Here is a 12,751-nt window from a genome sequence, read left to right as displayed (position 1 = left end):
ATTAATGACTCACATGGTACTTGGTAGCACCCATCTAGACACAAGTGACGAAACCTCTGGAAGTGAACCTCTAGCAGTCAAATACAGTTAACGTGATGAATCTTGGGGACGGCATGGCACGGTTAGGAGAGTGGCCGTGCCAGCATCCTGAGGGTTCCTGGTTCAATCCCCACCTTCTACCAACCTCGTCACGTCCGTTGTGTCCTTGAGCAAGACACGTCACCCTTGCTCCTGATGGGTTGTGGTTAGGGCCTTGCATGGCCTTCCATCAGTGTGTGAATGGGTGAATGTGGAAAGAGTGTCAAAGCGCTTTGAGTACCTTGAAGGTAGAAAAGCGCTATACAAGTATAACCCATTTACCATATATCTTCTTCACGTCTAGGTGAAACTAGGACTGAAAAAATGGCATGGCTAAATGATATTGGACTTGTCATCTTCCAGGTTGTTGAATCAAGATGCAGTTGTTTTTGGAGAGCAAAGACGGAGTTGTGTGATCAAAGTCATAGTCTATTCTGAGTCACCGAGGCACTGTTGAAACAAAAAAGAAAACTCATTATGAGAAGTTTGTCTGTTCTTTTCTTTTCATACCAGTTTGTCAGAAATTGTCCTTTGTAAGTGTGTAGTCATAGTCAGGTGCTAGTTACAAGCAGTGCTTTTAATGTTCTTAGCATATTCTGTTTTATCATTATGTGCTCCAAACAATGTGATCTCCCAAATCCTAATGAATATTTTTTAAAAGAAAACATTTCACTTATTTTATTTTCCGTTAGAAAAAAAAACAAACAGAACAACTTTTAACATTTTTTAAAAGTCACTTCTCAGTGTCCTTTTTTATTAGAGTGTCGGCCCTGAGATCGGTAGGTTGTGAGTTCAAACCCCGGCCGAGTCATACCAAAGACTATAAAAGTAGGACCCATTCCCTCTCTGCTTGGCACTCAGCATCAAGGGTTGGAATTTGGGTTAAAGTACCAAAAAATGATTCCCGGGCGTGGCCACCGCTGCTGCTCACTGCTCCCCTCAACTCCCAGGGGGTGATCAAGGTTGATGGGTCAAATGCAGAAAATAATTTCGCCACACCTAGTGTGTGTGTGACAATCATTGGTACTTTAACTTTAACTTTCTATCTTTTCTCAAATGTTGCCCCATAATTTCCTTTTCCCAAATTGTTTCCATTTTAGTGCATTAAAAATACGTGTATGCATTTTTAATGAACCGCAATATAGCTAAAAAAAAACAGATTATTCTATTCATCATTGTCTCTTTAGAGAAAGACACATGATGAATGTAATTATTGATATAAATAATACCACTGAATAACTTGAATGTGCTCTTGGATGACCATCCTATGCCCAGACCAAAATTATGTGTAAGACAACTGCTAATGTACTGAAACTTCAAATGAGTCTTCAATACCTTGATTAATGTGTGATGTGTAACGTAAAACAAATTGCATAAAATGTGTCTTAATGAACTTACACTAAGTCTTCATTCATCATATTTGAAAGTCATAAGCAAAAATTAAGAAGATTTGAACGTGTACATGTGAATTTGTGTTTACTTGAGTAGGACCTTATTCATATGCATATCCAATTTTATGCTATCTGATCAAAACATTGACATTTTAATTAATCATTTCAAAAACATGTCAATATGCCAGATGCCAAAAAGTTGAGCTCTGTACTAAATATGACACCTAGTTCTATTTTTTTGTACTGTCTTTTTATGTTTTCCTACATGTCTCCCCTTGTTGCTTTACATCTATATGTTTGCATCTCCCTTAGCCAGTTCTAGAGCAAACAGGTGTGTCCTCCCTTAGGAAGGTCTCCTAAGCACAAACAACACAAATAACAAAAACCAACAGAAATACATTGTGAAAGGCTTCCTGCCCTCATCGTGTGGGTTGCCTTGGTCATGGAGGACAGACATCGCTAATCAGGTTTGACTCTTCTTTTATTTTTCAACAAAGCTGTCTTTCATCTGCCTTAGCACAATGTCTTTTGCGTGTTTCCCGGCAATTGTCTCTGTCCCTTTTGCCGTCTGTTCCAACTCCAACCGCTTGTCCTTTCAGACTGCTGCCTTTTAACAGAACGACAGGTGATTAGATGACCACTTTCAGCTGTGTCATCCGCTCACCTGTCGCCAACCTCGAAGCCGGCCCTGCCACACCCCGCTTCCCTGCAGGTGCGCAGGCCACGCCCACCACATACCTCCACCGCCAGACTCAGGCCGGGATGCCGTCTGGCCGCCCCAACTCCCCCACACCCCTACAGGAAAAGAGCGGGACAAGAAGTCGGCCGCGGCCATCTGTGCACCCGGTCTGTGGATCACTCTGAAGTTGTAGGGTTGCAAAGCCAGATACCACCGGGTGATCCGCGCGTTGGCATCCTTCATGCGGTGGAGCCACTGGAGGGGTTTGTGGTCCGAGCAGAGGCTGAATGAGCGCCCCAGGAGGTAGTATCGGAGGGCCCCGACCGCCCATCGGATGGCGAGGCACTCCCTCCCCACTGTGCTGTACCTCGCCTCCCTTTCGGATAGCTTTCAGCTGATGTAAAGGATGGGCCGGTCGACGCCCTCCACCTGCTGGGACAAAACCGCTCCCAGTCCTCTGCCCGACGCGTCAGCCTGCAGACAAAACGGGAGAGAAAAATGAAAAATCAGGCATGTGTAGGACCGGCTCCTCGTAGAGGGCCTTTTTAACCCTCTCAAATGCCTGCTGGCACCGCTCTGTCCACTGGACCAGATCTGGGGCACCCGAAAGTTATTGGGCTGGTCAGGTCCGCAAACCGGGGGATAAACCTCCGGTAGTACCCCGCCAGACCCAAAAACTGCCTCACCTCTTTTTTCGTCTTGGGGGTTGGGCAGGCCGGAATCGCCACTGTTTTATCTACCTGCGGGTGCACCTGCCCCCCTCCCAAGTGGTACCGCAAATACTGTACTTCCCTCCGGCCAACTGCACACTTCGCCGGGTTGGCGGTGAGCCCCGCCTGCCTCAGGGACTCGAGCACTGCCCCCACCCGCTGCATGTGTTGTTCCCAGCCGCTACTCTGGATGATGACATCATCCAGGTAGGCGGCTGCGTATGCAGCGTGGGGTCGCAGCACCCGGTCCATGAGGCGCTAGAGCGTTGCAGGCGCACCGAACAAGCCAAACGGGAGTGCGACAAATTGGTACAAACCTTCCGGAGTGGAAAAGGCCGTTTTTTCCTTGGACTCTGGTGACAAGGGAATCTGCCAGTAGCCCTTGGTCAATCCAGTGTTGTGAAAAAACGAGCAGTGCCCAGCCGATCTAGGAGCTCGTCGACCCAAGGCATTGGGTACCCATCAAATCATGATACTTCATTCACCTTGCAGTAATCCACACAGAACCGCACAGACCCATCGTTCTTCCCTACAAGAACTATGGGGCTACACCAGGCACTGTCGGATTCTTCTATTACTCCCAATTCCAGCATGGATTTTAATTCCTTCCGAACTACTTTACGTTTGTGCTCGGGGAGCCTGTATGGCCGAGAGCGCACCGTAACAGCCCCGGGCTGGTCTCGATATGATGCTGAATGAGATTTGTGCGGCCGGGCCGAGGGGAGAACACGTCAGAGAAGCGCTGCTGCAGTTTAGCAACATCCGCCTTCTGCGCTAACGTGAGCTGGTTATCACAGGGGAGAGGAGAGGGAGGGTCCGAGCGCGGGATCTCTGGTCCCAACTCCTCCTCCTCTCTCACTACCGTTACCATGGAGACAGGCTCGGCCTCCCTCCATGCCTTCAACAGGTTAAGATGGTAGGTTTGCGTGTCTCCGCCCCGGTCTGAGCGTCGAACCTCGTAATCCACATCACCCACTTGCCGTGTGACCTCAAAGGGTCTTTGCCACTTTGCAAGTAATTTTGAGCTGGATGTTGGGAGTAATACAAGGACTTTTTCTCCCGGTGAAAATTTTCTTAGCTTGGTCCCCCTGTTGTACATGCGCTGTTGTCGTTCCTGGGCACGGAGAAAATTCTCACGTGATAAGTGCGCCACCGTGTGGAGTTTTGCTCGCATGTCCAGAATGTACTGCATTTCGTTTTTGCTGGAGCTTGGACCTTCCTCCCAACTTTCTTTAATTACGTCCAACACTCCGCGTGGTTTCCTGCCGTATAACAGCTCGAAAGGCGTAAAGCCAGTGGAGGATTGGGGTACCTCCCGCATCGCAAACATGAGGGGATCCAGCCATTTATCCCAATTTGGTTTGTCCTTGTGCGTAAACTTACGGATCATGGTTTTTAGCGTTTTGTTTAATCGCTCCACCAGCCCATCCGTTTGTGGGTGGTACACACTGGTGCGGATGGCTTTAATTCCCAATAATCCGTACAGTTCCTTTATCATGCGTGACATAAAGGATGTGCCCTGGTCAGTCAAAATCTCTTTCGGGATTCCAACCCGGGAAATGACCTGAAACAGCCCTTGCGCCACACTCTTTGCAGAGATGGAGCGCAGCGGCACTGCTTCGGGGTAGCGCGTTGCGTAATCCACTAGGACTAACACAAAGCGAACTCGGGTGAAATGGTCCGATGAGGTCCATCCCAATTCTGTCGAATGGGACCTCCATGAGCGGCAATGGGCGCAAAGGGGCCTTCGGGGTGGCCGCTGGGTTCACCAGCTGGCATTCCGGACAGGCAGCGCACCAGCGGCGCACGTCTGCCCAGATGCCCGGCTAATAGAACCGGACCATGACCCGATTGAGTGTTTTACCATACCCCAAATGTCCAGCCATAAGATTAATATGCGCCGCCTGGAAACCCATTTCCCGGCGGCGTTTCGACACCAACAACTGGGTGATTTCCTCTCCTGTTTGAGTGTCACGGGTCACTCGGTATAATCTATCTCTTATAATGGAGAAGTGAGGGAATACCCGCGGTGTTCCCGGGCGCATCGGCTGACCGTCAATGTAATCAACTTGGTCCCAGGCCGCACGCAAAGTTTCGTCTCGAGACTGCCGGGGAGGCTTCCCGTGAATCCCCCACCGGATTCCGCTCGGCAGTGTCGGATGGCCCCGGCTCGCCACTGAAAACTGCGCGGATACTCCTTTTTCCTACTGTCCGTGAACGTACCCCTACGCATTGTGTCAGTAAGCGCCTAAACCCCAGCCAATTCGTGCGAAAATTACGGGGTGCGAGAGGTGCATACTTACAGCTACCTCTACCCTATGCTCTTGGCCCCCGTACCAAATTTCTAATGGCACCATCGGGTACTTGTGCACATCCCCATGAACACACCTGATTTTTAGCCGTGTTGCATTCCTCAAAGCCTCGGGTCGAACCAGGTTCTGGTGGATCATAGTATGCCCACAGCCCGAATCCACCATCGCCCTCTCACCCGGGTCGGGGGAGGGCACTAAAGGGCCGGCCGCCACAGCCACGCGCCCCACTTCCACCTGCTGAGGTCCCTGACGCGTGCGACCGGGCCGCCCACGCCTCCAGCACGCCTGCCCAAGCGTTTGAGGGGCCGTCTGCGCGGGAGATGTTCCGGGGACAACAGTCCGGACCTGCGGGGCAAGAACATACGGCGAGTCATGTGGTTTAAGGCGGGGAATATGTACTGCTCTCTCCTTTTTTTTTTTCTCTCTGTGCGCTCCGTCCGGGCGCCCTCGGTGCGGGTTGCCTCTCGCGGTGGATGGCCAGGTGGTCCTCAACGAGGGTGCCCGCAGCTGCGTGGTCCAGTGGCCGGCGGTACTGGCCCCAATCGGTCGTCCTTCGGGGATCGCCTCTCGGAGCTGCTCCCGGATCTATTGGTCCGGCAGTCGGCCGTCTCCCTCTCCTGGCTGCAGCCAGTGCGTCGCTGCCTTCTGAAGCCGCTGGAAAAAGGCGAATGGCCGGTCCTCCTTCCCCCGACGCAAGGACCGGACCCAGCGTCCATGGTCTTTGGCGGTGCCTCCCGTCCGGTCCAGCACCGCCCTCCTCCTCATCTTGACCGGGGAAATTCGGTCCTCTCGACCACCCCCCCATCGCGGGGCGAGACGACGGCGGGGCGCAGAGGTGGGTCCCGCAGCCGTCATCGGTGTTGCCTCCCACTCTCCGGCTGTCAGCCCGCCCTGCTGGTCCGCAGACGCCTCGCCGCCTCCCTTCATCTTGTCCACCAGCGCCTTCATGAGCTGACAATTTTCTTTGCTGATTGCCACCCATTCTCTGCACTCGCCGACCAACGCATGGAGGAAATCGTCCTCCCTCGCCTCCAATGATCCACTCACGTCCGGCGCCACTGTGAAAGGCTTCCTGCCCTCATCATGTGGGTTGCGTGGGTCATGGAGGACAGACATCGCTAATCAGGTTTGACTCTTCTTTTATTTTTCAACAAAGCTGTCTTTCATCTGCCTTAGCACAATGTCTTTTGCGTGTTTCCCGGCAATTGTCTCTGTCCCTTTTGCCGTCTGTTCCAACTCCAACCGCTTGTCCTTTCAGACTGCTGCCTTTTAACAGAACGACAGGTGATTAGATCACCACTTTCAGCTGTGTCATCCGCTCACCTGTCGCCAACCTCGAAGCCGGCCCTGCCACCACCCCCGCTTCCCTGCGGGTGCGCAGGCCACGCCCACCACATACATACTATGGGATTTAACACAGAAGGCTTTGTCACTTTTCTCTTAGTGCTCGGCGTGACATGCTTAAACGGTCTTTATAATCACATTACGGATTTCAATCTCTCTCCGTAGTTTACTCCTCGGCACAATAGTCACATGCAATGCTATTTTCTTAAAAGTATTTACTGCCCAACAGACTTATAGCCACTCCTTTGTGGCAGTTATTGTTTTAATACAAAAGGTTAATAGCCACTTTGTAATTTTTTTAATTTATTTTTAGTTTTTTGATAAAACCGGCCTTTAGCCACTCCTTTGTGATTATTATTTGTTTTTAAATATTTTATTATTTGATTGTATTTATTAATTTTTTTACTTCACAGCAGGCCTAAACTCTCTCCTACAGTAGTTTTTTCGGACGTACGGTACAGCCATATTAGCCTATATGTTCCTTTGCAAGGTGTGTCCTAAACCAGTGGTCCCCAACCACCAATCCGGGGACCGGTACAGGTCTGTGACGCATTTGCTACCGGCCCGCAGAGAAACATTAAATAATATATAAATGACTGCATTTTTTCTGACTTAACTTTTGCCTGTCCCACTAGACACACCAATAAGCTTGTTTATAGATGTACAATAAAAATCCTCATAGTAAGTTGCCATTTGTTATATTTGTTATAACATTGTGACATGATGCAACGCACATTAATGAACATATCAAAAATAAATGTGACAGATTGTAGCCAAAGGCTGATTTCCATCTGCATCTCATTTCAAAGAAACAAGCCCAGGGCTCCCACTAATTCAGTGTTATAGTGACTTGTATTTTTCATGCACTTATTTTTGCTGTATTTTTTATGCACTTAAGTGGAAAGCCGGTCTGTTGTGATCCGCTACATGGATCGTTTGTTGTTTAGATTTTGTGTATTTTCTTATTATGTTTGGACTCTTCCGTTCCCTGAGTTGTGTGCATTTCCTTGTTTTGTATTCGTCACTATGGCAACCTCATTTGTTTCACCTGCACTGGCGCCTGACGGACACCTGTTTTGAATTATTATGTTAGTATTTAAGACCGCCTGCTACCTTAGATCTGTCTGGACATTTTGTTTGCTTCTTGTAACAGTTGCGTTTGCTATTCTTGCCTCTTTGTATGTACTCTGCTAAGTCATAACTTAGCTTCCGCTCGCTCGGCTCGCGCTTCTGAGGACTTTGAACTCGACTCTTGCTAACTATTAGCATTCCGCTTTCTGTGCATTGGCACACCTTTATATTACCCTTTGTACAAGTGTTCTTTTGTTGTATTTTTATGTTAAATAAGCTCCTAACTTCAATCCCGGTTGCTCCGGTCCTGTAGCATCTAGGGGTGACCGCACACGCGCATCCAAAACGCGTCAAGCACGCAACACAGTCCCTGAAAACAATGCCTACATGAAACCGGTCCGTGGTGCAAAAAAGGTTGCGGACCACTGTCCTAAACGACACAAGTATATGCTAAAGTGAAATATGGACAGCTGATTTTGGAAAGAGACACGACGGCACCCAGAATATGTCTACTCAATGCTCACAATGAAATCGTTAGTATGTCTAATTGATATCTAGCTTTCACATAGTGACATGCACGCACCCAATCGGCATTTCTTCACTGTTACAGCGTATCATTCCCTCTCACTAACTCCTGTCTGTGCAATGCCGATGTATCAAACTTAGTGGCACAAAAATTACACTAATTAGCACTTTTAAGACTGTATTTTGGCAATGCTGAACCAACTACGGGTAACCTTATTGATTTTACCTGCAAATATGTAATATAAACTTACAAGCAGCCCATTCCCATCATATCATTTATTTGTTTTTGTTTTTTTAAGTGGATGCGATTGGTAAGGTAGTGTGATAATCAATATTCCCTAATTACATCATTTGGCCAGAGTATTTGTTTTGAAAAACCTTCTATGGATTTATTTCTCTTTCTTGACTTTCGATTTGTATCCTTTAGTTCTACAATATTGGTTTATTTAAGCAGATTTATTGATTTTGTGGAAACCGTTATCTTACCTAAATAAAGTCAAACCACTTAACCTACTTTAACACCTTTTCAACTTCATTATGATCTATCTTAATGTGACCTAAATTACTGCATCTCCATTAGTTCTTGTATACTAAAATCAGATTCAACGTGGTTAATATGTATTGCACTGGTATCACAGCAGGAAAGTAATCACCTGTATCATACCTGTCAGGTTTACCTTCCCTCTGCTATACCAACCCTGTGTTTTAGGGATTTGCATTCAAACAACTACAACTTCTTCTGCTGCTAAATGTTTCTTCAGCTGTCGTTAATGTTTGATGTTCATTATGATAACTCCAACCATTTTTGCACTGTGTATGTTTTATTTAAACATGCCTTCTTTTGTTTGAATTTATTTTGATTTGATATAACACCCACCCTCCTTTTCCACCACATGAAAGAGAACCCCTGATGTGTATTCAACCATTTGCCAGATAACAGACAGCCAGACAGACTTCCATATTTACTTTAATTGTAAATGTCTTCTTCCACTTACCAACCTTGGTTTCATCATGATTTTTTTTTACCATGAATTGATTTACGTGGACCCCGACTTAAACAAGTTGAAAAACGTATTCGGGTGTTACCATTTAGTGGTCAATTGTACGGAATATGTACTGAACTGTGCAGTCTACTAATAAAAGTTTCAATCAATCAATCAATCAATCAATCAAATGTGTTTAAAATGTATGTATGTCTTATCATACTATGACCTTTAACCTTTCCTCATCTTCCATGCCCCTCAGAGAAAAAAACAACAGGCAAAAGTTCCATCCATCAATCCATCCATTTCCTACCGCTTGTCCATTTTGGGGTGGTGGAAGGTCGCTGGTGTCTTCTCATCTGCATTCGGGCGGTTGGCAGGGTACACTATGGAAAAGTCGCCACCTAAACGCAGACTGGCAAAAGATAGCATTTTGTAAAACATAACCAAAGTTAAACTATTTCAAATTCAAACAAATTTTATATCAAGGCCTTGTTTGAACATATTCCTCAATTCTTTCAGCAACGCCTAACACAGAATGCAACTCAACCAAATTAGAGAAAAGTGTTGCGATCCGCTGCCCGGATCGTTTGTTGTTTGGATTTTTGACTTTGTGTGTGCACTTCCTTGTTTGTTTTGTCACCATGGCGACTTGATTTGTTCACCTGCAAAGGCTTTTTGACGCACACCTGTTTATGTTTATTGTTTCTGTATTTAAACCTGCCTCCTCCCTCTGTTCGTCATTGGTTGGTCATTTGCTACACGCAACAGTCACCTTTGTTTTCTCTAAGTCCTTGTTGTTTGCTAAGTTACGTCTTAGCTTCCGTGCGCCCGGCATGCGCTACTTTGGACACTTTAGACTCGATGCTAGTTTAGCATTAGCTTCTCTTGCGCTCCGGCACGCCTTTATTTGCTTTTGTACCAGTGTTAATTTACCTTTTTGCATTAAACCAGCTCTTACCTGCTATTCCTGCTTGTCCTTGGTCCTTGTGCATCCTGGGGTGACACAACATGCTCACACGATGTGTTCCAAATGTGACAAAAAAGATTAACAAGACTGTAAACAGATAGAAAGGTTCAAACAGTTATATTGCAATGTCATTAATATTCATGAATCAATACAAAATTAAAATGACAATTTTGACAGACTTCTCCCACCCTCAAATTTAAAAATGCCAATATGCAGAATTCTAAAAAGAAGGTTTCAGCTTACCTTAACCATAAGTGGTGTGACGTTGTCAAGCTGCGGCTTTTAGGGATCATGACAGGATCACCAAATTCAATGTTTCATTGTCTATTTGTATAGCCCTGAATCACAAGTGTCTCAAAGGGCTGTACAAGCCACAACGACATCCTTGGTTCAGAGCTCACATAAGGCAAGGAAAAACTCACAACCCAGTAGGATGTCAATGTGAATGACTATGCGAAACCTTGGAGAGGACCGCAGATGTGGGTGATACCCCCCGGAATGGGTCACCGGATGCAATGGACGACGAGTGGGTCTAACATAATAGTGTGAAAGTCCAGTCCATAGTGGATCAAACATAATAGTGAGAGTCCATTCCATGGTGGGGCCAGCAGGAGACCATCCCGAGCGGAGACAGGTTAGCAACGCAGAGATGTCCCTAACCGATACACAGGCGAGCGGTCCACACCCGGGTCCCGACTCTGGACAGCCAGCACTTCATCCATGGCCACCGGACCTGTGATTCCCCACCCCCAACACAAGGGAAAGGTTGGCAGAAGATAATAGAAAACAAAACGGCAGATCAACTGGTCTAAAAAGGGGGTCTATTTAAAGGCTAAAGTATACAAATTAGTTTTAAGATGGGACTTGAATGCTTCTACTGAGGTAGCATCTCTAACTAACTGAAGGGAGGAAGAATTTTTGTTTGTTTGTTTATCCTCTAATAAAACTCACCAAGTCGTAAATTTTTGGATTCACCATCCTTGATTTATTTTACAGTGTGATTGTTTGTAGCAAAGAAATACAATCCCCTCATGGCCACAGGTAGGGAATTCCTGCTTCTTCTGGCTCCTTTGCAAAATGTCTGTCTTCTCCTTCCCCAAAAAAGTCTGATATTCTTTTCCAAAAGGGGTTTGGGTTGTCTTTGTAGCATCTGAGTCTGGTTTCCATGGTAACTGCTCCTTTGCTGCCTCATCTTAATATTTATTTCCGCTCGCAAATACCTCACATCCTCGTGTCAGGGTTCTGTTGTGTGTCCCTTTATAAGTGTTACATTAAAACTAACCATTTACCAAATAATAATACCAAATGATTAATTATAAGAATTATATGATAGTTGGGGACGGCGTGGCGCAGTTGGAGAGTGGCCGTGCGCAACCCGAGGGTCCCTGGTTCAAATCCCACCTAGTACCAACTTGGTCACGTCCGTTGTGTCCTGAGCAAGACACTTCACCCTTGCTCCTGATGGGTGCTGGTTGGCGCCTTGCATGGCAGCTCCCTCCGTCAGTGTGTGAATGTGTGTGTGAATGGGTAAATGTGGAAGTAGTGTCAAAGCGCTTTGAGTACCTTGAAGGTAGAAAAGCGCTATACATGTACAACCCATTTATCATTTATTTATAGTTTGCATACAGAAATATGATGGGAAAATCAATATACTCATATCATTAGGTGTCTGTGTATGCTAGCAATTTATGTAGATAGCATAAACAAATATTAAAATCCTTCACAGAGAAGCAAGTTACGCAACGCACCGACCTCTGGAACAGTAGATTTAATAGGTATTTATACTGTTAAAATGTTAGTTACTCCTTGAATGTTGAAAATGTGAGCAGAAGAGAGTTATTCTTGTTAATTCAACTTAAAGTATTGGTTGCACTTTATTCAAATAGTATGTGAATGAAGCATTGGCCATTAGTTGTTGTTCACTCACTGAGTTGTTTGTATCCATAATTCATTTATATCTAATTCCTTTACGAAAAATACCAGGAATATAGGGCACTTCTCTTGCAGTGTCCAGTATCCAGTATTTAATGCTTGAATTGTATTTTTAGTAAAATAATTCAAGCATTGTGTTCTGAAAAAAATATGATTGCTCCTGAATCGTATCGGCTACCAAAAATACCAAATAGATTTTTTTGTTAGAATCTATTTGAGGCAAACAATTGGAGGCAGCCTCCGCGGTTGACATACTTCACACAAAAGTTGCAATTTGTCCGTAATTGATAGTCTAAAATAAATGAAGATTTTTGTAAAATAGAGATATAGATGAATAAAGTACTATCCCTTTATTTATTCCTTCAGGAAAAAAATTTCAGCACAATCCCATTCTAGATCAGACAAACATTACAGGGAGACAGAACAGGATCGCTGACGGGTCTGCCGGCTTCCAGCGCCCCTGACAAGAAAGGTGAGATACAGGTAAACAAGTGGGGGGAATTGGAGAAAAAAATAGAAGATCAAAATAAAGTAAAAAAAAATTGGTCCAAGCCTGGGCCCTGGAGAGGGGTCCAGACTGAGGCCAAGGGAGAAAAACAGCAACTCATAGCCATAGAGCACATCCATCTCACATGTGTGTAAGAGGGAAACAAACATCAAAGAAGACAAAGGACATTAAAGACATTAAAGCAGCTGATACAACCAGCCACTTCTACATGCAGCTATGAATACAAAGTAAAAGAAACATATACACTG

General features: G+C 45.7%; 1 protein-coding gene across 1 annotated transcript; it reads right to left on the bottom strand.

The window, feature by feature from the left end:
- Positions 1-1,976: 1,976 nt before the first annotated feature.
- On the bottom strand, positions 1,977-6,286 carry LOC133550453 (uncharacterized). The gene is made up of 3 exons (XM_061896435.1): positions 5,813-6,286; positions 5,247-5,755; positions 1,977-2,622 (listed from the first exon to the last, which is right to left on the bottom strand). The coding sequence occupies exons 1-3, from the start codon at positions 6,284-6,286 to the stop codon at positions 2,388-2,390; spliced, it is 1,218 nt and encodes a 405-aa protein (XP_061752419.1). The 3' UTR covers positions 1,977-2,387.
- Positions 6,287-12,751: the final 6,465 nt, after the last annotated feature.

This window comes from Nerophis ophidion, linkage group LG04 (genome assembly GCF_033978795.1).
Source record: "Nerophis ophidion isolate RoL-2023_Sa linkage group LG04, RoL_Noph_v1.0, whole genome shotgun sequence".
Taxonomy (NCBI): domain Eukaryota; kingdom Metazoa; phylum Chordata; class Actinopteri; order Syngnathiformes; family Syngnathidae; genus Nerophis; species Nerophis ophidion.
This window is presented reverse-complemented; position numbering and strand designations above follow the sequence as displayed.